Genomic DNA, 26564 nt, shown 5'->3' with positions numbered 1-26564 from the left:
AGTAGTTTTATATTTCCTGACTTCCACCACTGACTTCACCTAGCCTCTTCATCACTGCAGAATAGGTTTGACCTCCTTCTTGTCACTCAAGTCACAAACAATACCTCTTCATAATCTAGTCCAGAGGTAGGCAACTTGGTGTCTTCCAGATGTTTTGGACTACAACTCCCATCAACTCCAACCAGCAAGGCCAATAGTTGGAGATTATGAGAGCTATAGCTCAAAACATATGGGGGGAACTAGGTTGCCTTCACCTGATCTAATCCTTCCAGTTAGAATCACTGTAGCATTCTATAGAAAGTTCCTTGTTTCAAGAGAGGTGAAAAAACTATAGAAAATAGTCTTTCAAAGGAGGTTAGCAAAACATATCTAACAGAAAAGCACAATACTCTAGAAAATGATCTCATTTCCCATTGAAATTAAATCTAGCACTATTTTCTTTCAGTTAAAAAATGAAGCCACAGAGATATAGTTGGTCAATCACACAAATAATGAAAGATATCTTTGGACAGTTTACACATAGTTGATTATTATCTCCTATTTGGAAATTATCAGTTTTATTAAACAATGAATGACCTAACTGGCATGGATTTAGACTTAAAAATAATTTAGCTATTCCAAGCACTCAAATTACATTATAATGGTTTAATACTAAATGTGAAATCATGTGGACTCAAGTACATATATTACAAAATGTCATGTTTAAAAATACTACGTCACAGAAAACTCCTGGAAATGCCACATACTAGATTCCTAAAGCCTCATATTACTGAAAAGCAACTGTCAAACTCATTATTCTTTCCTAGTTGGTCCATTGCTTAGAATTTGTGCCCTTCAGCCTTATGACAGTATTTAACCAGAACTCCCTGCTATTACAAAGGTTTAGCTGTTAAATGTTTGGATAGTCTATAATTGATGAATGACTAAAAGTGCAATGCTACTTGATTGATCAATGACTAAAAGTGCAATGTATGTTTACTAATACACAGGTCCTACAGAGTTCAGTGGGTCTTACTCCCAGGTAATGTTGCCTTTACCCTAAGAAGGATAAATACAGCCAGTATCTCTACAACCCATAAATTACTAATGCCTCAAAGCAGCAAATTGTTGTGTTATCTTTGTGATTCTATTACATATTCAAATCTCTATTTTCTCCAAAAATAATATAAATTATTTATATGAAGAAAAACATGGAAACAAAAATGTCACCTTTGGCAGCACTTCATTCATATTAACAAGGTCATGTTGAAATAATGTTTGAAACAGCAGTCCCCATGGAAATATCATTAATGTAATAATTTGTAGACCTTTTTTCCCCCAACAGAATGCACTAGAAGAGAATACTTCCATAATCAGCAATTATTCAAACCATAGAACTAAATCTTCATTATACACATAGTTTGAATTGACCTGAGGCAATAACAGCCATCTTATTTCTTAATTTCTTACAAATTGTTTATATTTCTGTTAAAAAATTCCCTTCTAATGTCCAGAGATTTTACTGACAGTTGAGCAGCAATATTTACCTTTCCAGAGAAATTTGCGACAATTACTCATAAATGATGACTAGAAAAGCTTCTTCTCTATTAAAAATAATTAGCAGCTGTGCAACTGTCAGAAGTTGGCAATTACTCTCCTGCATGCAGGCACACTGACATTTTATCTCATTAGCAGACCCAAGGTATCCAGTTAAATGTTGAGAGTTTAGAGCTTGGATTAAAAGATCATGTCGTGCATCATTTCCAAAATATCGTATGATGTAAGATCATGTGAAATCCTCAAATCATGCCACCAAGCCAAGTTAACCAATTGTATTGGAAGATGTTATTATTTCAGGACTGCTACTCATCTCCTGTGTTACCGCTCCACATGCCTCCAAGTTTGTGTCTACCTGTACCTGCCTTCTTCTCTTAAACTGGCAAGAATGGATAACAAGAAGCACCATTTGAAAGCTGAGCTGGAAAAGAAGGAAAGAGACTGTGGTCATGACCCAAGACAAGTAAGCTTAAGCCTATAGAAATCAATGGACTTAAAAATACATAACTCTGTGCTAGATTGTACCCTGTCAAGTGGAGACCTGCAATGTTTCATCTAGGAGAATGCTCTTTAAATGTGCCTCGCTCTAGAAAATGCATACAAAAACACCTCCCATCAGGTAATTTAACCATCATAATCCAACTCAAACATAATGAATTGGATCCAGACTTAGGTGTTAATGAATCAATGGGATAAGTTGCTAATGACTTAAGTACCACTGATTTCAATGGGAGCTAAGTGCAACTAATTTAGTCTGGATCCAACCCAAAATTTAATATCAGTTGATTATGATTTAATATTAGAAAATTAGCATTTATGTAACCGTCATCCCTAGTGTATCATCTCCTAAAGACAACATACCTGGGATGATAGCAATTCATTTTCATAAATGTGTAGAACAAATCATGTTTATCAATTAAAAACTGAAGCATAAAACAAAGTTAAACAGAATGGTGTATGTTTAAAGCAAATGCATGCTTCTATTTACCCATTGCTCCTGAAGTTTTGACTGACATTACTGCTGTGGAATTATTTTATGGTTGTAATATTGTAGCTGGATAGGTGCCTAAAAACATAGTGCTCTTACAGTAAAACCCATTAAACTGGAACTTGTCTACCTCACCATTCATTGAGGTAACTGTTATTATTTTGTGTCAGATTTGGGGAATAGCTGCCAGACAAGGCAAAGCTATAGCTGGATCCTTACTGAAGTGCCAATCAAAAGTGGGGGATCAGTCCTAACAAAATGATGAGCAGTCACCACTGTACTACACAGGCCTGGGCTCCAAGAGGCTGTTTTGCTGCCAGCTCAGCCAAACTACATCAAGATGCATCTCTCTTCTTATCCAGGTGGGGGTGGAGAGAGAGAGAGAGAGAGAGAGAGAGAGAGACTTTCACACCTCCCAGATCTACTTCTCAAGGCCAGCCCAAGATATTTTGCTGCCTGAGGTGAAGAACAAGATCACGCCCCCTCCCATTCCATGTACAAAACCTGACTAGACTGACAATTAAAGCTTTCTTCAACACTTGCGATGGGACAGCAAGTGCCACATCTGAAGGCAGCAGATTATCTTAGGAGACGCAGGGCAGGCTGTGTGGCACACAGCTCTGCCCTCCAGCACCTTGCTGCCACCTCTCAGTATCTTCCACCTGAGGCAACTGCCTCACTCTTCCTAATGGTAGGTCTGGCCCTGTTACTTCTCATGGAACTGATGCCAATCAGCACATAAATGGCAGGACAAACAGTGAAAACTTGTGTTGTGCTATAATCAGTCCTTCAATTTCCTGCAAATTTTCTTCCCCCATGAAAAAGGCTTCTGTTTCTCTACTTCATTCTAGGGATAGCAGAGAATTCCGCCATGGACTCCAGTGAGTCCATGGCAGAACAGCCTCCTCCCCCCCGCCACCCTGCAGAATCCCCCCAGGACAAACCTACCTGGTGGCGGATGCGGCGGCAGCGGCTCCGGTGGCGGCTCCGGTGGCAGATGAAGCAGCAGCAGCAGCTCCAGCCACTGCCGGGCTGCTGCGGCCACAAATGGTGGCCGTCGTAGCAGCCGCCATTTGCATCCCTACACTAGCCTTTGATAGGCTACGTATATATTTACGTAGCCTATCACGGGCTAGCATAGGGACGCAAATGGCATCCCCTACGCAGGACGCCATTTGTGTCCGCAGCAGCCCAGCAGCGGCTGGAGGTCCCGCTGCAGGTTGTCCCGGCCAGCAGCTCAGCGGACTGGCCGCAGAGCGGAGCTGGCCGGGCAGGATTCTGGGGGGAGGAACGGATCACCTCCCCCCCATCGAGGATTCCGGGGGGGGGAATGGATCACCTCCCCCCACCTGCGGACCCCAGTGGAGCCAGGTAAGTTGAGTTTCATACACCCCTACTTCATTCTCAGCGCATTTTAAATTTCTTTTGGTTGTATTTTTGAGCTAATTTATCGTTACAAGGTGGCAAAGGGTTCTGTGTGTATTTTTCCTTTCTATTACACATCTCTCCATCTCTCCAGCCTCCCTAGCTGCCCACTCTTCCTTTTTTGAAAAAGAAAGTAACTTCTCCATGAGAGAGGTTACATCATTACATCTTCTCTGGACTTTAACTGAGGTCCAGGCACCCAAGAAAGCCATAGATCATTCAAGAGATGATTGTACGATGAAAGACAGGACACTCACACACACACACACACACGTCACCTCTTAACTAAGATTAAGACACCTCACCCACAAAAATTTCTCTGAAATTTTCTTTCTCCTTTGAATCTTTTTCCAAAAGAAATGTATTTCTTTTCCATCAAATTGAATAAGAATGGTTGAAAAAATATGGAAGACAATTCAGCACTGCAATAGTGAAAACTGCATCCAGGTAACAGTTTTCACCAAGATCTACATAGGATAGTATAGCCATCTCTACCAAAGAGGCTTCTTTAGTACTGTAGATTGAAAGAGATCTATCTGAAAGACTGCCTTGAAGAAGATGGAGCAGACCTGTTCTCTGTAGCTCCAGAGGGCAGAACTAAGACCAATGGATGGAAATTGCAAGGAAGGAGATTTAGGCTCAACATTAGGAGAAACTTCCTAACAATAAGAGCTGTTCAGCAATGGAACAGATTGCCCCAGAACATGGTGGGTTCTCCTTTGCTGGAGGTATTTAAGCAGAAGCTGGATGCCTATCTGTCAGCCATGCTGTACCTGCACTCTGCAGTGAAAAGTGTGCACTGACTAGGGGGTTGGACTAGATGTTCTCCAAAGTCCCTTACAACTCTATGATTCTATTTCTTTGTGTGTGTGTGTGTTTTAAAAAAGCTATATATTTCAAATGTGCAAGAGTCAAAATTGAAATGTAACTAAATAGAAATACAGGATTAAAGCAAGATAAATGTTCTCAAAGTGCCATCGTGACTTTTTTTTTTTTTTTAATGCCCACTGTGTTTTGGAACAAAATTCCTTCTTGAGAGGCAATTCTGCACATAAGCAACCTGCAAAGGTGAATGCTTATGGTTTTCTCCTTTGCTGATGAGAAGAATTGCCCCTGAAGTAGCTTTGTTCTGAAATGCGTTGGGCATAAATAAATCACTTAAGCACTTTGAGACCAGTTCTCCCCTCCTTATTCCTGCGTTCAGTACCTCTCCACTTTCTTTGAATTCTAAATAGAAATACACACTATTAATACATACAGTTTAGGCCTTAATTATTAATATTTGCAGAGTTTTGTGTAGACATGGAAAAAGAACACTCCTCTCCCTTCCTTGTCTGGAGCATGCAAGTAGCAGCAGCAAAAGCCCAAACAATTCACTGTCCATGCCTGTGCATGTAAAACATTAAACCACAGCTTTCTCTGCTGCATACTTAAACACTATCATCCATCATATGATCCTAAGCAATATTTGTGCAACTCAATGTCTACTGATTTCGGTCAGATTCCCTGGCAAGTACACGTGCACATGATTCACCTGCAAGGTTTATCACTTAAGCAGAACTCCCATAAACTCCAAGGGATGGATACAATCATACCTATGCTTTGCTACTGTTTGTGGTGTTTCATGGCTGGCAGCTGCCAGACTGCATGAACACAGCACATTTCAGCTCAGAAGGATGTTTTGCAACAGCAGAATTACTTTGTTTGAAAATCAAAAGTTATATATGGTCTAATTAGCCCACAGTTGTGCATTATACTACACTTTGAGGTGCTCTAGAGTTGCAGAAAGGGCTTGACTGCAGCTGACACAAATGTTTAGAAAACAAAACAGCTAACACAAACGTGACAGCATGCACCATTCTGTCAGGTTACATGATGCTCATGAACTGCACAAAACATATATGCTGGTCCTTCCTTTCCACAGAGCATTAGGCTAGAATTAAAAGCCCTTGGAGACTGGTACACAGTATAGGCAAAATTATTTCACTCAGTTTCACTTTAGCAACAAATGTGTTCGCGATCATCAAAAAATATGCATGAAAAGGTCAGAGACTGTTCATGATCTTTGTTCTGTGTTAATATTGTTGCACATCAGAAAAAAATCGATATTATTTCACTTTTAACATGCTTCTACATATAATGAAACTGGACCTAGAAGTCAAGGAGAGGCCATAACAGACGTCACGGTGGGTGAATTTCAGCAAAACCCAGTAAGTATTCGCTTCTCAGGTGCCAAAACACAAGGGTATCTGTCAAAACTCTTCTTAGCAGAAGAAGAGGAAGAGACTGAATAAGCATGCAGAGCAGATGGGTAATTTTAATACTGCCAATCTTAAGAATGAGAGGTGCTTCAGGGAACACATAGATGTGACTAAGGTCATGAAGATTCAGAACCAACATTAAACTCTGCATGTAACTGGTCATTTAAGAGCATAAAAAGTGAGCTTGCTTGGACTATGCACAAACAGTCATTTGCAAGATTCTTACAAACATACAAAATTTACTGGGTTTCAAACAGCTAGGCTAATGGCAAACATACTCCTCATAAAATTAAATCATCAAATCATCACTGGATCCACTTGAAAAACACAATAAACCATGCCAAATATATTCTGCATTTGTGCATCTCGCAAATTCAGCATAGTTGAATGGATGCAAAGAATACAGTGATCCAGAGTTAGATCTTAATAGCATAAAGCACTTGTATAAATCAAGTAAGTCTTCAAGGTGGACGTTGTGGGACCACACACTTTCCAAATGTATTATTTATTAATTTCTATAACATCTTTATACCTAAGACTTCAAGGTGGCTAACAATGATACTAAAAATATAAAGTGTAGCCTATCACTAAAACCAGAACTAAAACAATATGTTAAAGCAGCAATTTTAAAAACAGCAGTAAAGTTCACAATAAAACCAATCTTCTGGAAAAGCCTGTCTAAATAAAATAAACCTAAAAGCAGGCAGTGATTAGCCAGCCATATCTCTCTAATGAGGCCATTCCAAATACTAGGCACCACAACTGAATAGGCCCTCTCCTGGGTACCAACCCACTCCCCAGGTATGCACCCTGCCTGAACAGTAGCAGGATCCAAACAAAGGCTTCTGAAGTGGAACAGAGGTTGCAGGGATGTAGTTCCTGTGGTGTTCTGGTCCCAGGCCAATTAGGGCTTTAGAGGTTAAAGTTGGGTCCAGAACTGGTAGCCAATGAAGCTGATCTGTTATCCCATTTGAATGAACAGTTTCCTTCACAGCCTGCACAGCCCCTTTCTAACCAAATTATGCTTTCAATCGGTGTTTCAGGACAACACCATAAAGCATATATTACAATAATCTAATCAGGAGGTGACAAGACCATGAATGGTCAAGTCGAAATATGAATTCTCCAGGAAAGGCTACCGTTGGCTGACAATGTGGAATTGGCAAAAAACATTCTGTCCACCATCTCACCTGCTCTGGGTCCATGAATACTTCCAAACTGCGGTCCTGTTGCTTATGGGAAAGTACAATCCCATCCAGAAAAGGCTGATATCCAAACAGGACCATCAAACCTCCAGCCAATAGTACATCCATCTTGTCTGGATTAAGTGTGAACTTAGTGTAATAATATCCAGTTCCTACTCTGGTTTAGAATACCTGCTGCAAGATCAGTAACCACTACTTCAAGGATTACTGAAATTGCCTTTTGTACTTTAGAGGTACATACGTTTTGCAACTTGTTTCCAAGTTCTTTGTTCCACAAAAAAATTCCCACAAAAATAACTGAAAGTAAAACATAGCATGGACTTATAATCTGTTACTCAAGGTTGTTGTACATGGTACACTAAGAGAAAGTGAACATTAAAAGAACACTGAATATGCTACAGAAATAACAGCAATGGCCATATAAAAGTGGGTTTCATATTTCTGATTCTTCCTTCCTCCCACAGTAAACAACTCCTTCACGTGGAATATCATCTCTATAAGCAAATGCACAACTGAAAAAGTAAACCATAAATGCTGGGCCCAAAGCTGGAATACATCAAAGCAAGTTTTAAAACAACATCTTCTTCTAGTGTGAAGCAGTATCTATGTTGCAACATACACAGATAATTTCTAGTCAATCACATCTGTAAGTAAATGAGAAACTTAAAAAAAATGAACTCAGCTTGTTTTTCCTAATTCATGATGCACGATCACTCCCGCCTGTCCCAGACTCAAATCAGATTGGTTCAAAACATGTTGAGTTATTTTCCCCAAAAAATCCAGAAATAGCTCAACATGTTGTTGTTGTTCAGCCGTTCAGTCATGTCCGACTCTTCATGACTCCATGGACCATAGCACGCCAGGCCTTCCTGTCCTCCGCTCTCTCCTGGAGTGTGCTCAAGTTCATATTCATTGCATCGGTAGGGATGGCGGAGAATTTCTCCCCGAAATTTCGGGGGGCCGAGCGCCAACGTGTTCGGCCCCCCGAAGAAGTTTCGGGGAGAAATTCTCCACACACACCCCGCCCCCCGCACCCCCCCCGGGACGGGACTTACCTTTCCCGAATGTCCCTCCCGGCGGCGGGTCCCGGCAGCGGTTCATCGGGTCTTCGTCAGGGGCAGGAGCGGCTTTGACCGGCTGACGCCGCAGCCATTCCAATAAACGTAAAAAAAAAAAAAATGCCCCTGTGATAGGCTACGTGACGATTAACGTAGCATATCACGGCTAGATTTGCAAAGTCAGCCATGATAGGCTACGTAAATCGTCACGTAGCCTATCACAGGTGACTTTAAAAAAAAAAAAAGCGCATACGGCTAATGGCAGCCCCCATAGGGAGCCGCCATTCACGTTCCTTATTTGGTCGCTGTAGTCTACGTAAAGATTTACGTAGACTACAGCGACCAAATAAGGAACGCAAATGGCGGCTCCCTATGGGGGCCGCCATTTGCGTACGCGCTTTTTTTTTTTTTTTAAGTCACCCGTGATAGGCTACGTGACGATTGACGTAGCCTATCACGGCTGACTTTGCAGATCTAGCCGTGATAGGCTATGTTAATCGTCACGTAGCCTATCACGGGGGCGTTTTTTGTTTTGTTTTTTAACTTTTTATTTCGCGGCCGGGCGATGCGAGGCACCTCCTCACCGGCCTGAATTTCGGCCGGGCGCAGCGGGAAGCATCCCCCCCAGCCTGAATTTCAGCCGGGCGAGGCGGGAAGCCTCCCCCCCCGGCCTGAACTTCACGGGGAGAGCAGCGAAGCGCCTCCCCCCCACCGCGAAAAGCTGCGAGACCAGGTAAGTGGCTTTCGTGCATTCCTATGCATCGGTGATACTATCTAGCCATCTCATCCTCTGCCGTCTCCTTCTCCTTTTGCCTTCAATCTTTCCCAGCATCAGGGTCTTTTCCAGGGAGTTTTCTCTTCACATTAGGGGGCCAAAATATTTGAGCTTCAGCTTCAGTAGCTGTCCTTCCAATGAGCACTCAGGGTTGATTTCCTTTAGGATGGACTGATTTGACCTCCTTGCAGTCCAGGGGACTCATAAGAGTCTTCTCCAGTACCACAGTTCGAAAGCATCAATTCTTCGGCGCTCAGCCTTCCTTATAGTCCAGCTCTCACAGCCATACATTGCTACTGGAAAAACCATAGCTTTGATTATACGAACCTTTGTCGGCAAGGTGATGTCTCTACTTCTTACTATGCTGTCTAAGTTTGCCATAGCTTTCCTCCCAAGGAGCAAGCATCTTTTAATTTCATGGCTACACTCACCGTCTGCGGTGATCTTGGAGCCCAAGAAAATAAAGTCTGTCACTGCTTCCAGTTCTTCCCCTTCCATATGCCAGGAAGTGATGGGGCCAGATGCCTTGATCTTAGTTTTTTTAATGTTGAGTTTCAAACCAGCTTTTGCACTCTCCACTTTCACCCTCAACAAGATCCTCTTCGCTTTCTGCCATTAGGGTGGTATCGGCTGTGTATCTGAGGTTGTTGATAATTCTCCTGGCAATCTTAATTCCAACCTGTGATTCATCCAACCCAGCATTTCTCATGATGTACTCTGCATATAAGTTAAATAAGCAGGACGACAATATGCAGCCTTGTCGTACTCCTTTCCCAATTTTGAACCAATCCGTTGTTCCATGTCTGGTTCTTACTGTTGCTTCTTGACCCCCGTACAGGTTTCTCAGGAGACAGGTATAGTGGTCTGGTACTCCCATCTCTTTAAGAATTTGCCACAGTTTGTTGTGATCCACACAATCAAAGGCTTTAGCGTAATCAATGAAGCAGAAATAGACATTTTTCTGGAATTCTCTTGCTTTCTCCATGAACCAGCGAATGTTGGCGATTTGATCTCTAGTTCCTCTGCCTCTTCGAAACCCAGCTTGTACTTCCGGTAGTTCTCAGTTCGCATAATGCTGAAGCCTAGCTTGTAGGATTTTGAGCATCACCTTGCTGGCATGTGAAATGAACGCAATTGTACGGTAGTTTGAACACTCTTTGGCATTGCCCTCCTTTGGAATTGGAATGCAAACTGACCTTTTCCAGTCTTGTGGCCATTGCTGAGTGTTCCAAATTTGTTGGTATATTGAGTGCAGCACTTTAATAGCATCATCTTTTAGGATCTTAAATAGCTCAGCTGGAATACTGCCATCTCCGCTAGCTTTGTTGTTAGTAATGCTTCCTAAGGCCCACTTGACTTCACTCTTGAGGATGTCCGGCTCAAGTTCAGTGACCGCACTATCATGGCTATCACGGACATTAAGATCTTTCCTGTATAGTTCTTCTGTGTATTCTTTCCACCTCTTCTTAATCTCATCTGCTTCTGTTAGGTCCCTGCCTTCTTTGTCCTTTATCATGCCCGTCTTTGCACAAAACATTCCCTTGAGATCTCCGATTTTCTTGAAGAGATCTCTAGTCTTTCCCATTCTATTGTTTTCTTCGATTTCTTTGCATGGTTCATTTAAGAAGGCCTTCTTGTCTCTCCTTGCTATTCTCTGGAACTCTGCATTCAGTTGGATATATCTTCCCCTTTCTCCCTTGCTTTACGCTTCCCTTCTTTCCTCAGCTACATGTAAAGCCTCATCAGATAGCCACTTTGCTTTCTTGCACTTCTTTTTCTTTGGGATGGATTGAGTTGCTGCCTCCTGAACAATGTTACAGACTTCCGTCCATAGTTCCTCAGGCACCCTGTCTATCAGGTCTAATCCCTGAAATCTATTCCTCACCTCCACTGTATATTCATAAGGGATATGATTGAGGTCATACCTGAATGGTTTAGTGGTTTTCCCTGTGTTCTTCAATTTAAGCTGAAATTTTGCAATAAGTAGCTCATGATCTGAGCCACAGTCAGCTCCAGATCTTGTTTTTACTGACTGTATAGACCTTCTCCATCTTTGGCTGCAAAGGACATAATCAATCTGGTTTCGATATTGACTATCTGGTGATGTCCATGTGTAGAGTCGTCTCTTGTGCTGTTGGAAAGGAGTGTTTGCTATGATCAGCGTGTTCTCTTGGCAAAACTCTATTAGCCTTTGCCCTGCTTCATTTTGTACACCAAGGCCATGCTTGCCTGTTATCCCGGTGATTTCTTGACTTCCTACTTTAGCATTCCAATCCCCTATGATGAAGAGGACATCTTTTTTTGGTGTTAGTTCTGAAGGTGTTGAAGGTCTTCATAGAACCGATCAACCTCAGCTTCTTCGGCATCAGTGGTTGGGGCATAGACTTGAATTACTGTGATGTTGAACGGTTTGCCTTGGATTCGTACTGAGATCATTCTATCATTTTTGAGATTGTACCCCAGTACTGCTTTTCCCACTCTTTTGTTGACTATGAGTGCTACTCCATTTCTTCTAAGGGATTCTTGCCCACAGTAGTAGATATGATGTTCACCTGAATTGAATTCGCCCATGCTTGTCCATTTTAGTTTGCTGATTCCCAAGATGTCGATGTTCAATCTTGCCATCTCATGAATCAATTTAGACTCTGCCATGCCCCCAAGGTCTAAACCCTATCCACAACCATAAACTTCCTACTCCCTTCCCTGCCTTTAATTCCAAGCTCCTCTCCCATCTGCCTATGTGGTTGCTGGCTCTAGTGTTGGTGGCTGCATGTCCCACCCCTGTTCTCACCTCCTGGCACATGGTGCATCAGATAAAAGTAGACCTGGGACATGTACTTTTCCATATAGCTATTGCGGATGTTAGTAGTCCTTAAGAAAACATTTCCCAGGGATACTTTTGCCTGGTGCACTGTGTAGCAGCATAACACACGCCGGAATCAAGAGAAGGGGGAAGAGATCTCTCTTCTGTCTTCCTGCTTGCTGCTGAGGAAATGATGGTAGCCAGCAAAGTGGTAGGTGGGTGGGAGGGAGGGAGGGAGGGAGGGAGGGAAGGGAGGAAGGAAGGAAGGAAGGAAGGAAGGAAGGAATGGGGTTTGGGGAAGGAGTAGAATTCTTCTGCAGCTTGGATTTAAATCTAAAGAATTTAGAGGCTGTAATACTTCCCACTTCTAAGATGCCTGTTTTTGAACCAGGAACTACAAGTCTCAGTAACATCACTGTTCCTATTATCCTATCCTAAGGACTCGGCCATCTATTCCTTACTCAATGCTAGTAATAGTGATTTCAGCCCCATCAGTGTCACTACTGGGTGCCAGTGTGAGCACTTACCATCTAAAAGCATCATTAGCTCCCTTTTCTCCATGCTCACAGCCCCCATAAGAGCACCACCTTACAACTGGTGGCCACTGGTGGGTTTGCAGCTGCTGAGAAAGGATAAACTCAATTTTCCCTAATTGTTCTCACATGCCAGAGAAATATTGCACCCTGACAACCTATTTTGCTGTCTCCCACCAATAGTTTTTTTATTTATTTAGGATTTATTTAGGCCCAACATTATGGCCTACATAAACCTCCTATATTTAGTCCCTATATATATATACAGTATGTAACGACAGAGGATCCCACACCTGAACAACATGTCCTGTGCTTATGTGCCATATGAGGTTGAGGTTATTTTGTTTCTAGACATCATCTGATACCTGCATTTCTGCTTAAATCTTTACTGAAGTGGAAAAGTCAATAGTGTAAGACATACAAAATTATTCACTAAATCAATCAAAACATAGCAAGTTGGAGGCAGAAATGGAAAATTCATTGATGCACAGAAACCACAAATTTTATGGCAGGCAGTCAAGTGAACAAATTGCTAGTGTGGGCAACACTTACATGAAGCCAAAATAATTATGCACACTACCCATTATTTTCCTTGCATACCATACAATATAGATATTCTCCATTTTGGATTGATTTCTGGGGTTTCTGCAGATTATTGGCAACAGCTACTATGTCTGCTCCCTTTTGATAAAAAGCTCAAGCATATTCATTTGCTTACTAAGAGTTATGCAAACGTTTCACAAATAACTTTCAAGAATTTGTTCTGGCTGATGAAGTTATATATCCACAAAAGTATTTACCATGTGATGTGATTCAAGAAAATTCTCTAGTGCAATCAACTAAAGAACTAAAATACACATTACATTATCAACAAATTCTGGATGGAAGAAAGCCTTGAAAAATGACAATGTCAGAAAAACTAGATGTGTCTGAACTATGATATTACTTCTCAATTTATTTTGTTTACTTTGTTCATTTATTGATTCATTCTCTACTGACCACAAGCTTACATTTCTTAAGTATTTGAAACATAATCTAAATTCCGTTTGCACAAGCAACAAAATGTACATGGAGAAACTGTGCATTTTGTCAAGCACCACAACCACCATAACCCAAGAAACATGGAGGTAAGCTGAGAATGCATTTTAGGCTGTAATCCTCTATATTATTACCTGTAAGTAAGCTCCATTGAACTTAATGGGACATATCTGAGTAAACATGGATGGGATCGCCCTTTCAGTTGGGCGAGAAGAGTGCCAAATTATCAGCCTACTTCTGACAAGTTAAAGATGAGCCCAACCTCAAAGTTCCCACATACACCTTGTGTATACATAACAAAGAGCACAAATAATTTCCTGAGGGACAGCCATGTAGCAAAAACAATAGAGCCTTGTGGCATCTTAAATACTAAGGATAAAATCTAACTTAAGACATACTTAGAGTAAACCTATTGAAATCAATAATACTTTAGTCATGACTAACTTACATCCCATTCATTTCAATGGGTCTACTCCAAGTAGGACTTAGGTTGGATTTTACCCAAACAGATTTATTCTGGTGTAAACTTTCATGGACTATAGCCCACTTAATCACATGCATGAAATGTCATCCAGAGTTTCAGGTATATACATATATATATATATATACACACACACACACACACACACACACACAGAGTACATGGTGGGAAGAGAAAATAGCAAACAATGAAGTCGGAAGGGAAGTAAAAGAAGCAATCCTGACAGTGACAATCACACTTTTCACAAAACAGTTGCTGTTTTGCCTTCAGGGACCTCAAAGTATACAGAAATAGCCCGATGGGGCTTTGCCCACTGTCTTTTCTGGTAATCTTCCTAATGCCAGAACTGAGGTAACGTGAATCGCTATGAAGTCAGGCATTTAATTTTGTATGAACACAGTCTTGGGAGCGTAATAGCCTATATGCAATCGCTTTCTAAGAGCACACAGAGCCATTGCTGGAGTTGAGACTTGGTTGAGCTCCATGAGGATAAAGTGCCTAGGGGCACACCAATACCTCATTTGTGTCTGCTACCAATATCAAAGGACCTGATATGGCCATAGATATGTCACACAGAGACACAGACACCAGGGGTACTTCCAAGAGAGGCCAGCTAAGGATGGGAGAATCAATGAGGCTAGAACTAATCAAGGTTCTCCAAGTTCCACCTCAAAGCTCACTCTGCCTTGTTCCCATTCCCAAATGCAAGCTTTTATTGCTGTTGTTCAAACAGGAATAGTGCACATTTTTAAAAAGTGCGCATTCAAATGCACACTTCCTCTATTGACTAAAGTATGAAAATGCGTTGTTGTTTTCAAAATGCATATTTTTAAAGTTTGCATTTTTCTAATAAATGCATTTTGCCAACACAAGAGCAAATTTCAGAATATACAAGCTTTGCCAAAACAACGTGTTCTCATTCAGGGATGCAAATAAGGCAAATTCTGATGTTTTAACAAACTGAAACAAAATTCTCTTTCACCACTAAGGCCAGGACCACTCTACATTGTCCTGGACGTAACTATGTGGGGCTGCTGCTCTATACCTCAGGTTTAGAGAACTCTTGAACTTCCACTTGTAAGTATTGACTTGAGAAGGATCTATTGTGGTAACATTTGAAAACCACTGCTCTCAACAATTCAAACAGTATGCAACAGAGTTCAGACAGTCCAATGGAACAAAACACTGACATCACTGGAAACTCAGCCAGCACAACACTTTGATGGCTGAGCTTTTAGAGTTAGCAATCCTTTGAACTAAACTTATACAACTTCTCATGTCTAATTCCTCTGACAGAGCATCTAGATTTCTTGCAGACTAGGCACACATAAACCCTAGATCTTATTACAGATTATTATACATGAGAGAGGAGAGTCCATGAGTCCAATACTTGTCCATGTACCCCAACATGTGGAAAAACTAGTTTTGGTCATCAAGATATTTTTTTAAGTGGATTGGTGGTTGAAAAGTGACAGCCTGAATTATATCTAAAAGTGAGTAGTTTATAGGTCAATCAAGCAACAAGAAATCATGGAAAAAAAACAACCTACAGCGATAACTGTATGATCCCAAGAATAATTTGAGCTTCTCTTTATGTAATATTGTTTTACTTTTGCCACCCCTTTTAGGTCATTCTTGAAGACATACATATATTAAATTTAATATTTTATTTAAAACATTTCTTGGCCACCTTTCAGGGCAGAAGCCCTCCCAAGGCAACTTACAGGAATAAAATACATAAAAACACTGACAATATTAAAAGCCATACAAACATAAAAACAATAAAAGCCAACAATAAAACCAGCAACAGCAGCAGCAGCAGCAGCAGCAACAATGGCAGTCATATCAAGAGAAGGCTACAGTAAAGTTATATGTTTCCATAGGCCTTCTTAGAAGCCTGCAATGATGAAGCGTGGTGGACCTCTGCTGGCAACTTGTTCCAAAGGTGTGGGGCCACTGCAGAGAAGGCCCTCTCACATGCAATTACCCATCTGACTGCCCTTACAGGTGAGCAAATGAGAAGGGCCTCTTTTTCTGATCTTAAAGTGCAGGCAGGCTGATATGGGTGAAGGCAGTCCTTCAAGTAACTTGGTCCCAACCCATTTAAGGCTTTAAGGGTCAAAACCAGCACTTTGAATTGGGCTCAGAAACACACTGGTAACTAGTACAGCTGGCGCAGTATAGGCACCATCCCAGTACTTGGGTGGCCACATTCTGCATGAGCTGGAGTTTCTGAACCATCTTCAAAGGCAGCCCCATGTACAGCACATTACAGCAGTCCAGCCTGGACGTAACTAGTGCGTGGATAACTGAGGCAAGGTCCATATTTTCCAGACAGGTGTACCAGCCTAAGCTGGTAAAAAGCACTCCTGGACATCGTAGCCACCTGGCTTCCCCAGTTAGCTTAGAGTCCAGGAGGACTCCCAGGCTGCACACTTGGTCTTTCAGGGGGACTGCAACCCCATCTAAGACCAGTTGTAAACCTCCAACCAAAGTAGTTGGTTTCCCAACCCACAGTACCTCTGTCTTGTCTGGATTAAGTTTCAGCTTGTTCACCCCTCTCCATCCCAAACCAAAACAGCCTCCAGACACTGGTTGAAGAGTTCCACAGCCTGGGATGTAAAAGTGGTAGATTACATAATATTGTTATGTACTTAGCACCATCAACGTGCATGGCATTTACAGAACAGCAAAATACAGGTCTGTACCTCATTACATTAAAACTGTAATGAGGACTAAGGGGTTAAGATCCTAAGATTCTTTCCTATTCCCTTGGAGTAGATCCACCACTTTTTGCATCTGGTTTCATGTGGAACTAAGGTGGTAAGCCTGCGTCTCAGTTGTAAAACTACAATTTATAGGTGGCAAGCTCACATAACAAAATGTGCCCTCATGTTCAAAGGCAAGTTATTTGGGAAAAGGCTAGGCTAGAGGCTGTTGGCCTATGTGTGGGACATGATGGTCTCTGATTTATTAGACCCATTGATTCAAGTCTTTCAGGTGCAATTTTTTATCCTCAAACTCTATTGTGGAATGTATAAGCAGCTGATTCCTAGACACTGCAGCTATGACTCAACCTCCTCAATTGACCTCTATTCCCATAAGCAGCCTCTGGCCTGAACATGATACATGACTGGGTGGCCAGATGTAAAAGAGGGAAGGGGTCCTGCACCTCTAACAGCTACTCCTGCTGAAATTCCCTTTTCTACACAAATGTTAAAGGTGCAGGAGGCCTGTCTTTTGCATCTGGGCTCTTCCACATGATCCTCCTGGCAAAAATACACCAAGTATCTACCTCCCTAACTACAGTCGTCTACCTCTTTGAGATGTAAACTTTCTTAAATTGCTACACCATATCCAGACTCAGATTATCCTGTTCATTTACAGTGCCGCCTTATATGAGCCTACTTAGAATGTAAGTCCCATTGAGTTCAACTGAACTTCCTCCTAGATAAGTGGGTATAGTATTGCAACCCTAACTGCAGTCAGCAACACCTTCTTCTTATATGCAGTTTTAAGTTACTTCATCAAGATTCCTTGATGCCTTTGTGCACAAATGTTTTTAAGTTATTTAAGTTATACATTAACTCCTTGAAATTTTGAGCTTCTTTCTGTACCACAAGAGCTGAATAATCTGCTGTTCCCCTGACCAAGAGACCAGCCTAGACCAATGATCCCAAGCTAAAATCATGGTGTGGCTCCCTAATTATCTGCTTGGGTCCTGATTCCCAGTTAATCCCTTTCTTGTTCTTATGAAATGCTTCCTGAAACTACCTGTGTGGTAGCTGGGTTCGAAGGTGTACAGAACCATTTCCCTAGCTTTTAATTTTCTATGTGCAGGTGTTTTACTTTATTATTATTTGCAGGGGATATTCAACAATGTAAGCCCCCACTTTCAGTCTAAAGAGATAGTCGAGACACAAGTTAGAACTAGACTCACATCATACTTAAATCATTAAATTCATATGCCAATAATAGTTCTGAAAGCTTCACAAATCATGTTTGATTATTTTGTGCTGACCATGATTTTGCACAAATCTTTCCCAATCCTTTGCCATGAAAATTACCATCATAATAAAATTACCAGATTTAAAGGTGTCCGACTACTTCTCTGCCATGTGACAAAGCAACTTGAGAATCCCAGCAAGGAAACCAGGCTTCCTGTGCATATTCATGGGTAGGTACCATTTCATTATTTTCAGAATTGTTCAGTGGAGCTATACATATGTTTCTACTTTATAAGGATAACTAATGCATTCCTTAGTATGAAAACTGTAGGAAAATAACTGATTTTGAAGGGAAGTATGAACATATGTACAGTTGTAATGTACCTCAACCCAAAAAAGGAGGTACATGTCTGAGTTATTATCATGACCTAATCTGTAAAAAAAAAAAAAAGTGGAGGGAGGAGCTAAACATTATCCTGTTGATTTAGGTTTTGTTTTACAATTCACTTTCACCTTTAAGCTAAATCCCATTAGGCTAGAATCTGAAAGACCTGAAACCAAGTCCATTTAAAAAGATTAAATGGACATACTCTGCAGTAAACATGGGTTAGGCTTCCATAAAATTTACAAATCAAAAATGTTATATTCTTAACATATATCAATGTTTAAATAATCAAAGCTTGATGCCATCATTCTGCCCCATGTAGAAGCTATCGCTCTGAGGGAAGGAGAGAGGGAAAGCAAGGAAGGCTTGGCCTGCTTCTGATTCCTGTCATGGCAGATTTGTTCTTCCTGTTAAAAGGCAGAGCAGCTAACAGTGCAGAGAGGAGCAAAATTAAGCCTGCTGCCAATGCTCACAACACCGGTATCTCATGCCCAACAGATGATGTCTGCCCACAGCAACCCAGCCTCAGTTCCCTCCACATTAGACTTGGCTACTGATTTCAAATCAATTTGTGAACACAGCAGCCCAAATCATCTTTGGAATCTCACTGACCCTTGGATCTCCAGGTTGTGCCTCCATCGTATTGGCTTCTCCTTTCCTCAAGTCTTCACTTCCTACCAGTAGTGTAGTGACAAATTCAGAAGTGCAGGGCCCCTTCGTGACAGTCACAGCCACGCCCCCTCACAGCCACGCCCCCTTCTAAGATTACACAGCCTTGTAAGATATGCAGCCTTCAATTGGGTTCCAAAAACAGTGCAGCTGAGAGTAAGGCAGGGATATTTCAATTGGATGTCTGAGAAAAAATGCAGGGGTGTTAGAATCTTTTTCACTCACTCACTCAAACACAAACATTTTAGGTTTTCAAAACAGGATACTCTATGGAAGTTTCACCTTCACTCAGCAGCAGGGAAGGGGAGGAGAAGGCTGGAAGAGCCTGGCCCACTGCTGTAGGCTGGGAGTGGGAGCAACCTGGCTGACACCTGGCTCTTTAAAAAGTCCTGGGTCTTCATCCCTGTGAGACCCCCCACCACCACATCCCTGCTTCCTACCTTTTTCAAGATCTTCCAGCCCTTCCTTCAGCCACCCAGCCCCTGGGCTTCCTGTCCTTATAGCTTCTCTATTTCCTGGAACTATTCATGTTCAGCTTCCAGTTCCACATATCCCTAATTTTTCCACATGGTTCCTTCTGTCCCTAGGGGCTGCAGGAGGGATGTTGCCACAAAGTGACCATTTACTCCCGCATTGAAGATGGACTGTTGTGAACATTCTATTCCTAACAGCTTTTTCCTCTCAGAAGATAGAACATTTGACATCAAAGAAGATCATCCCATAGTTAACAGAAGCTTTGGTATTACCCTTGGCACATTAAAATATAGCTGCCGCATGCTGTCCATCTTTTAAAACAAGGAAAGAAATGTTAATCTAAGCAAGACCTGTATGCCCAGATTTCACTGAAATAAATCATGCTCCTCTCACATTGCTACTGCACATTTATTTAGCATCAACTGCATGCTGGGTAATGCACAAAACATAGAAGTGTCACAGCTGCTGCTTTAAAAGCTTACAGTTGATATGAAACATCCATATATCAAGATTCTCATCATGAGAGGAGAAGGCAATGAAAGGCATATATCTGAGGCTGCAATGGATAGTACCAGGCCTCAGCATAGACCTGGGGGGTTGGATCCAGACTTAATCCTACTTAGATTAAACCCATTGAAGTATATACCCATTGAAACATATAGATCCATAAAATATTCAAGCTGTCTTCTACTCACACAATGGGACTTCCCCTTGCTCTCCTTCCCCTGTACACACACGTGCATGCATACACACCAGTTCTGCTCAGGTGGATCCCCAAACCTCCGCATTCGATTGCAGGGGCACAGGGGCAGGAAGAAAAATTTATGTGGGAAAATAAAGCACTGGGAAATTTTCCAGAAATTAACATCGCTGGTCAAGAATGCACATTTCTTCACACATTATGATATGGTGACTCTAGTCACATGTTGGAAAATTGAGCATGACTTAAAGCTTTCCTAAATGTCTATCAAAGATACATTAGATCAATAATTTTAATAAGGAATTGAAGAAATAACTATGCTTGAAATCTTATAGAGAGGATTTAAAAAAAATCCCCATAGCTTTAACATTTCCAAAATATTTATTTCTCTAGGCTTATATAGAAATCAGTTTGTGAGAGTAAAGGCCGAGTAACAATATATAAACACCTTTTCTTAAACATTCTATTCATAATTCTAAAAGAAAATATTTCATAATCTAAAATTGTCCAGTATTTCCATGGGGGGGGCAGAAAGGGTCTGGGTGGTGGGGGTTGAATGTGGTTTTTTCCAAACTTTTTTGGTTTTTCTGGGCCTTCACATTACTAGTATTTATACAGAGAAGATACATAGATTCTTAAGTTTTCAGTGGGTAGATCTAGATGTGCTTTCTCCACCAGAAGGAGGTACTTTTTCAGTTTGAGAGAGCAACCCAATGCCTTCACACATAATCTGTTTTAAACACACACACACACACACACACAAATCAACACAGGAACAAAACATTTCCATAAATATTGCAAGCAGTGTTTCCTTACTTTACTTTACTTCCAGAGTCAAGTATGGGGCATGGTCTGAAGGCACATTATACAGCATGCTTATTAAAGCTAAGCAATCTGGGTCTGGTGCCTGGATGGGAGACCATCTCGGCATCCTATGTGCACCACCTGCACTCCATTGAGAAAAAGTGGAATATAAATGAAACATAACATATAAATACAGAATCTGGTAGATAAATCCACAAATGTATCACTGTCTTGCCTAACAAGGCAGTGAACAAGCATGTGTAGAAGAGATCATTTAATAGCCAGGCCATTCAAGATTTCAGTGAAACTTATTCATCAATCTGAGAACAAGACATGAGCTGTGCACTAATGAACAGTGCCTTGAATCTTCTCACTGTAACCAGTACTTTAAAACTGGCTATTTTAGGTGCATAAAGTTGTAATTACAAGCTGTTGCTTTTCCTGACAGGTTTTTACACTATAGCTTCACTCCTTCCATGAAAAACCTCAGAGCTACAGGCAAGTTACTCCTGGAAGCAAGCAGCAAAGACCATATTTGTTGTTACTGTTCTTTCCTCAGCCATGCAGCCAATGACAGTAAGCAAGTCTACTTACCTAAAACCAAGTCACGGTAAGTGACAAACACATGACTTCTACTTATAGAAATCCTGCTTGGTTTCTAGAGGGAACCCATCAGAAACTATATGCAGCATGAATCACATTCATGGGATGGAAAACATTTTTTTTTTCCCCCGGGACACTAAACAGTATATACAGCACTGGAGAGGTGGTAGCCAATTTGAAATTTTAAAGGAAAGAATGTTGTTACTCTAAGTGTTTACACGAAAATATTAAATACCCACAAACACTTATCCAAGACAAAAGAATATGTGTTTAATATAACAAACCAGCTACTGTCATATTTGCAAGAGAAAAAAGTAGTAAAGTGTATTGGTGAAAGAAGGGTTGAGATATAAGATAGTTATTTCTGAACCTTTTATAGAACTTTCTCCAAGAAATTAAAAATTGTTTCTAAAGCCTCTTCTTAGGGGGGGGGGGAACCTTTGTTAAACCTCTATGACATTAGGAAATCGGGGAGGGGAACTGTATAATGTAATGTCAAGGATTACAAAGAATGCACAGTACATGTGCTATGCACTTGAATTTCAATGCATAATCCAACCATCTGTCCAGCAGTTGTGCCACACACACACACACACACACACACACTAATAAAGATCCGAGGAAGCTCTGAAAAGGGCATACAAGTTGCATTATTTGAATTGCAATGTTTTGCTATTTCAGAACATCACAGTAATTGCATTCAGCCGGCAAATTAAGCTATTAGAGTTGACACTTGCCACTGGCTAAGGATACATTATATTGGTTTCTAAGATAGATGGGACAAATAGATATTATATATAATATCTATTCTGTGATTCGAGCCTGAAAAGGAAAATTCAGGTGGCTTCCAGTAATTATATTTCTAAAACAGCAGCTGTTCCATTCCCCAATCCCAGCTCCTTTACTAGGTAGGAAGTCCCACTAAGGCTACAATCCTATACTCTCTTACTTACAAGTAAGTCTTATTGAACTCAACTGGACTTATTTCTGAATGGACATGCATAGGATTGCACTGTGAGCTGAATGGGCCTTACTTCATAATAAGTTGTATCAACAATTGATTAATATATGAATTTGTTCTTGTCATTCAGGCCTATTCAATTCAGATACCAACTCCAGGATGTTAAACATTAAAGTTATAAAATCCTTATTAGAGTAATACCTTTGGCCTACTAAAGATATTGCCCTAATATGGATTTTGGATTTTTATTTTTTTTATGGCCATCATAACTATCTTTGCTTTTTTGCATTAAAGTTATGTCAAACACTATGAGTGGGAGGGAGCTAATGGCTCATTGCTCGCTACACTGTTTCTCATGGAGTCCCCAGATACCCAGTTCTGCATGTACAAAGCGGTGTGAAGAAGAAAAAAACACCCTGCTGAATCTTGACAGCAGTCTATACAAAACGTAACTATATTAGCAGAGATTTCTTCTGCTTCCATTGCACTAAAACATTCCATAATCTGTCACAGTCTGTAACCATCACAGCAAAATAACAGGTCCAAGTCTAGTAAAAGCCCATTTTAAAAGGGGACACTCCACCCACCCACCCTCAAACTCTATCAAGATCACACACAACCATTCTATATAATGAAGTTTGGGGAAATGACACTATTTAGGCACTCACAGTAGGTATCCATTTATTAGGATTGTGGTGCTGATGACGTCCTGAGGTTAGGGGGAAACTAGGGCTTGTGCCTAGATCCTTGCATGCATATTTATTTGGTCGGCTTTAAAGGGCTCAGGATCATGGCAGCCGCCTTCTGCAGAGAAGACACTGTCTGTGTTTCAGATAGCCGGATTTGAGAAGAAAGCAGCCCCCCCCCCAGGAAAGCCGAACCCCCCTAGAAGATCTAGGCTGCCTGCCTTGTCCCGCCCGTCCCTCTCTGCAAGGCAGATCCCCTTTTGCTCAGCACAGGAACTTTAATGAGTTTGACAGGCTCAAAGCTGCGACCTCCCCCCAACCTCCTAAAAATAACATCCGCAGCCGAAAGAACAGAAATAACCACCCTGAGATTTTTATTTTTTTTTAAAGGGGGGGGGCTAAGCCGTTAAGAGACGTCGCTGCTGTCAGAGAAGAGAGCGTCTCCTTAGCGAATGCAATGACTAAACGCTAAATCTGGATCCCAAGATCCTGGGAGGGGAGGGGAGAGAAATGCCCACACAGCCCTTCGCACGAAGAGATGGAGACTCACGGCCCCTTCTTTCTCCCCCCCCTCCGCCCCTCAACCTTACAAACCAAACTCAGGAGGGGGTGGAAAGGGGCGCGCCGGGCAAAGCACGCAAGCCATCATCACCCACCATCCCCACCCCACCCTGCCCGTCTCCGGTCTCAAGCCACCCCTCAGCGAGCTCGGCGGTGCGGGGCGGGGGGCGGGAGTCCTCTCGCCTCTTAGTCATTCCAAAACAAACCAAAGACTGCGCCGCCGCCGCCGCGTCTCATTCACATCCTCCCCGGAGGGTTGGAACCCAGAGGCATTTGGAAAGCGAGCGAGCGAGCGAGGCCGGCCGGCCACCCGCTCAAAGGCAGCGGCTGCCCGGGCTTTTCCAGCCCGGCTCCCGAAGAGGGAGGGGAGGGGAGGGGAGGGGAGGGGACACTAGTTGATTTCTCGCGCCCGGGCAAGACTCGAAAGTGTAACAAGTCTGGCGCAGTCCGGTCCACTCTGGCTCTCAGTGCCGCCGCCGCCGCCGCCGCCGCTTCTCTACAGTTCCCCAAGAGTTGAGCCGGTCCTGCCCAGGGGAAGCGGCGCAGGCGGCAGAGGGCTCCCCCCAACCCCTGCGCCGCTCTCTGCCTCCCCGCCCGCAGACGCACGCCCCGCCCCAGGTTACCGGGGGGCGCCAGGGGGTCCCCCTTCCCCCCTTCTCTCACCTCCTTCAGTTCCTTGGCCACGTCCTTCAGGTCCCCCAGGACTAATTCCAAGTCGTCCACGAGGATCTTGATCTGCTCCTTCACCTTGGCTTTGGAGGCTCCTGCTGCCGCGGCCGGCGCCCCTTCGGCTGGAGAGGACGCGGACGAGGAGGTGGCGGAGGAGGAGGTGGTCCCCTTGGACTTGGCGGACATTCTTTGGGGGAGCGCCGGTGGGGGGGGGCGGACGGCAGCAGGCAGGTCAAGAGAGCTGAGTGGCCGGCGAGGGGCGGCGGCGACGCCCGTGCCCGTCCCTCTTCGGGCCCCCGGAGCTGCTGCGGCCGCTGCCTCCGTCCCGGCTGCACATCTTGGGCTCGGGCCCCCGCGGCGCGCTGCTGCCGGCGCGCTCTGGCGCTGCCATCCGCTCCCCGGCAACTGCGCTGAGCGGGGAAGCCCGGGCTGCGGCGGGCAGGCGAGCAGACGGGCGGGCGCTGCGCCTGCGCCTGCGCCTGGCTGCCTTCCCTCCCTCGCCGCCGCACGCAGACACAGACATGCAGGGCGCTCCGCTCCGCTCGCTCCGAGGCTCGCCGAGGAGGCGGGCGCCCCCCGCCCCGGCGCGGAGCGGGCGGGCGAGCGCGCGCGCGCGGCGGGCGGCACGCGGGCCGCGCTCGCCTCGAAGCCCTCGCCGCGCGGGTCGCTGCGAGCCCGCAGTCCGCACCGAGCCTCGGGACGGCGGAGCGGCGCTTGCGGGGCGGGGGACGGGGGCGGGTGGAGGGGGCGAGGAGGGAGAGGAGCGCCCCTGTGAACTCCCCCTCGCGCCGCCGCCGCCGCCCTGGGGAGACCAAGGAGAACTGTTCGCCTCCCTAGAACTCCCCCTCCTCAGGGCGGGATGGTTTTGCCCAGAGAGCGGCAAGGCCGCCCGCGGGAGAAGGGCTCCTCTTCCCTGGTGGCTGCCTGCGACGGGAAAGAGGGGTGAGCGCGGCAGTGCCCGGGGAGGCGCGGGAAGTCGACGGCGATCATTCCTCCCCAGCAAGGCTCGCTTTCCGCCCTCCTTGGCTCCTGGCTTGCTTGCAGCACGCCGTCCGCGCTTGGATGAGAATGCGCCATCGGGTGCTGATCGCAGGAGATCAGCTATGGTTCGGCGCACCCCTCGCACGGAACAGATCGGGCGCTTCCTCCAGTTGTTTCGGGGTCAGAGAGCGAGACGACGAGAGTGGCAGCTGGGATTGGTCCCGGAGAACTGGGGCTTCGCTCACCCAAATTTGGCGCTGTAGTTCTCGTGGACGACATTCTCTCTCTCTCTCCCTCTCTCTCTCTGTCTCTCTCGATACAGGTAGCCAGATCGCTTTAACTTAAAAAAAAAAAAATGGACAGGGAAAATACTTCTGGAATGACGCCCTTACGGCGCTTGAGCTCTAGCCAAAAGAGGAGAGAGTGAAAGAGACGATGCCAAAATATGACACAAGAGCTCCTACGCGGCCATCAAGTGGTTGTTATTAGCGCTTAGAAAATAAAGCCTGCAAGGAAGAGCGAGAGCGCGCGCGCGCGCGCGATTGGGGTGAGAATTAGAACATAATTTAAAATGAAATTAAGGGACGGAACAAAGTAAAGGAGAAAGAGACTATCTTGAGGCGGGCCGGTAGCTTTCAGTAGGCTATTACAGAAAGGATTCCTATAAAAAGCACTTTAGATGGAACTTGTGAGGCTATTTCAGGCGGTTGCAGAAAACAAAGGAATGACAGCCCCAGTGGAAGCCAACGGGAGTGTTAATAGGAAACCACAGTAGGTCAGTTGGGAAGTAAAGTTAAAATAATGCTAATAAGCAGTTAATAGGAATGGAACAAATACTGATTTCCAGTTGTTTTACGTGTTGTATAACAAAGGCGTAGTGAACAGGATGTCAGTGACTGTGAGGAGCATCTGAAATGCTCACTGAGAGTGACAGGAGGGAAACACTGACCTGGTTCACATGTAACGTGAAGCCACCACGGGTGAATTTCCCTGTGGGGCTTCTCCTTGAGGTGGTGGATGC

At 43.6% G+C, this 26564-nt stretch overlaps 1 protein-coding gene across 20 annotated transcripts in view; it reads right to left on the bottom strand.

Moving 5' to 3' along the window:
* The window catches only part of PRR16 (proline rich 16), a 197471-nt gene extending 171462 nt beyond the window's left edge, over positions 1–26009 (bottom strand). For 17 of the 20 annotated variants that reach the window (XR_014787699.1, XR_014787700.1, XR_014787706.1 and 14 more), the window contains exon 1: positions 24557–25398. Coding sequence is in view for 2 of the 20 variants with exons in the window: in XM_084833941.1 (XP_084690067.1) it covers positions 24557–24748 (192 nt within the window). In the remaining 18 variants the exon portion in view is untranslated. Of the gene's footprint in view, positions 1–24556 lie in introns of all 20 variants that reach the window. The other 3 variants (XR_014787710.1, XR_014787712.1, XR_014787711.1) reach the window with 3 other exon arrangements.
* Between the last annotated feature and the right edge of the window lie 555 nt (positions 26010–26564).

The sequence above is a fragment of the Heloderma suspectum genome, chromosome 2 (genome assembly GCF_057233095.1).
Source record: "Heloderma suspectum isolate Gila_16-S chromosome 2, 16-S_ref, whole genome shotgun sequence".
Taxonomy (NCBI): domain Eukaryota; kingdom Metazoa; phylum Chordata; class Lepidosauria; order Squamata; family Helodermatidae; genus Heloderma; species Heloderma suspectum.
Note: the sequence above shows the minus strand (reverse complement) of the source record. Positions and strands in the feature narration are given on the sequence as shown.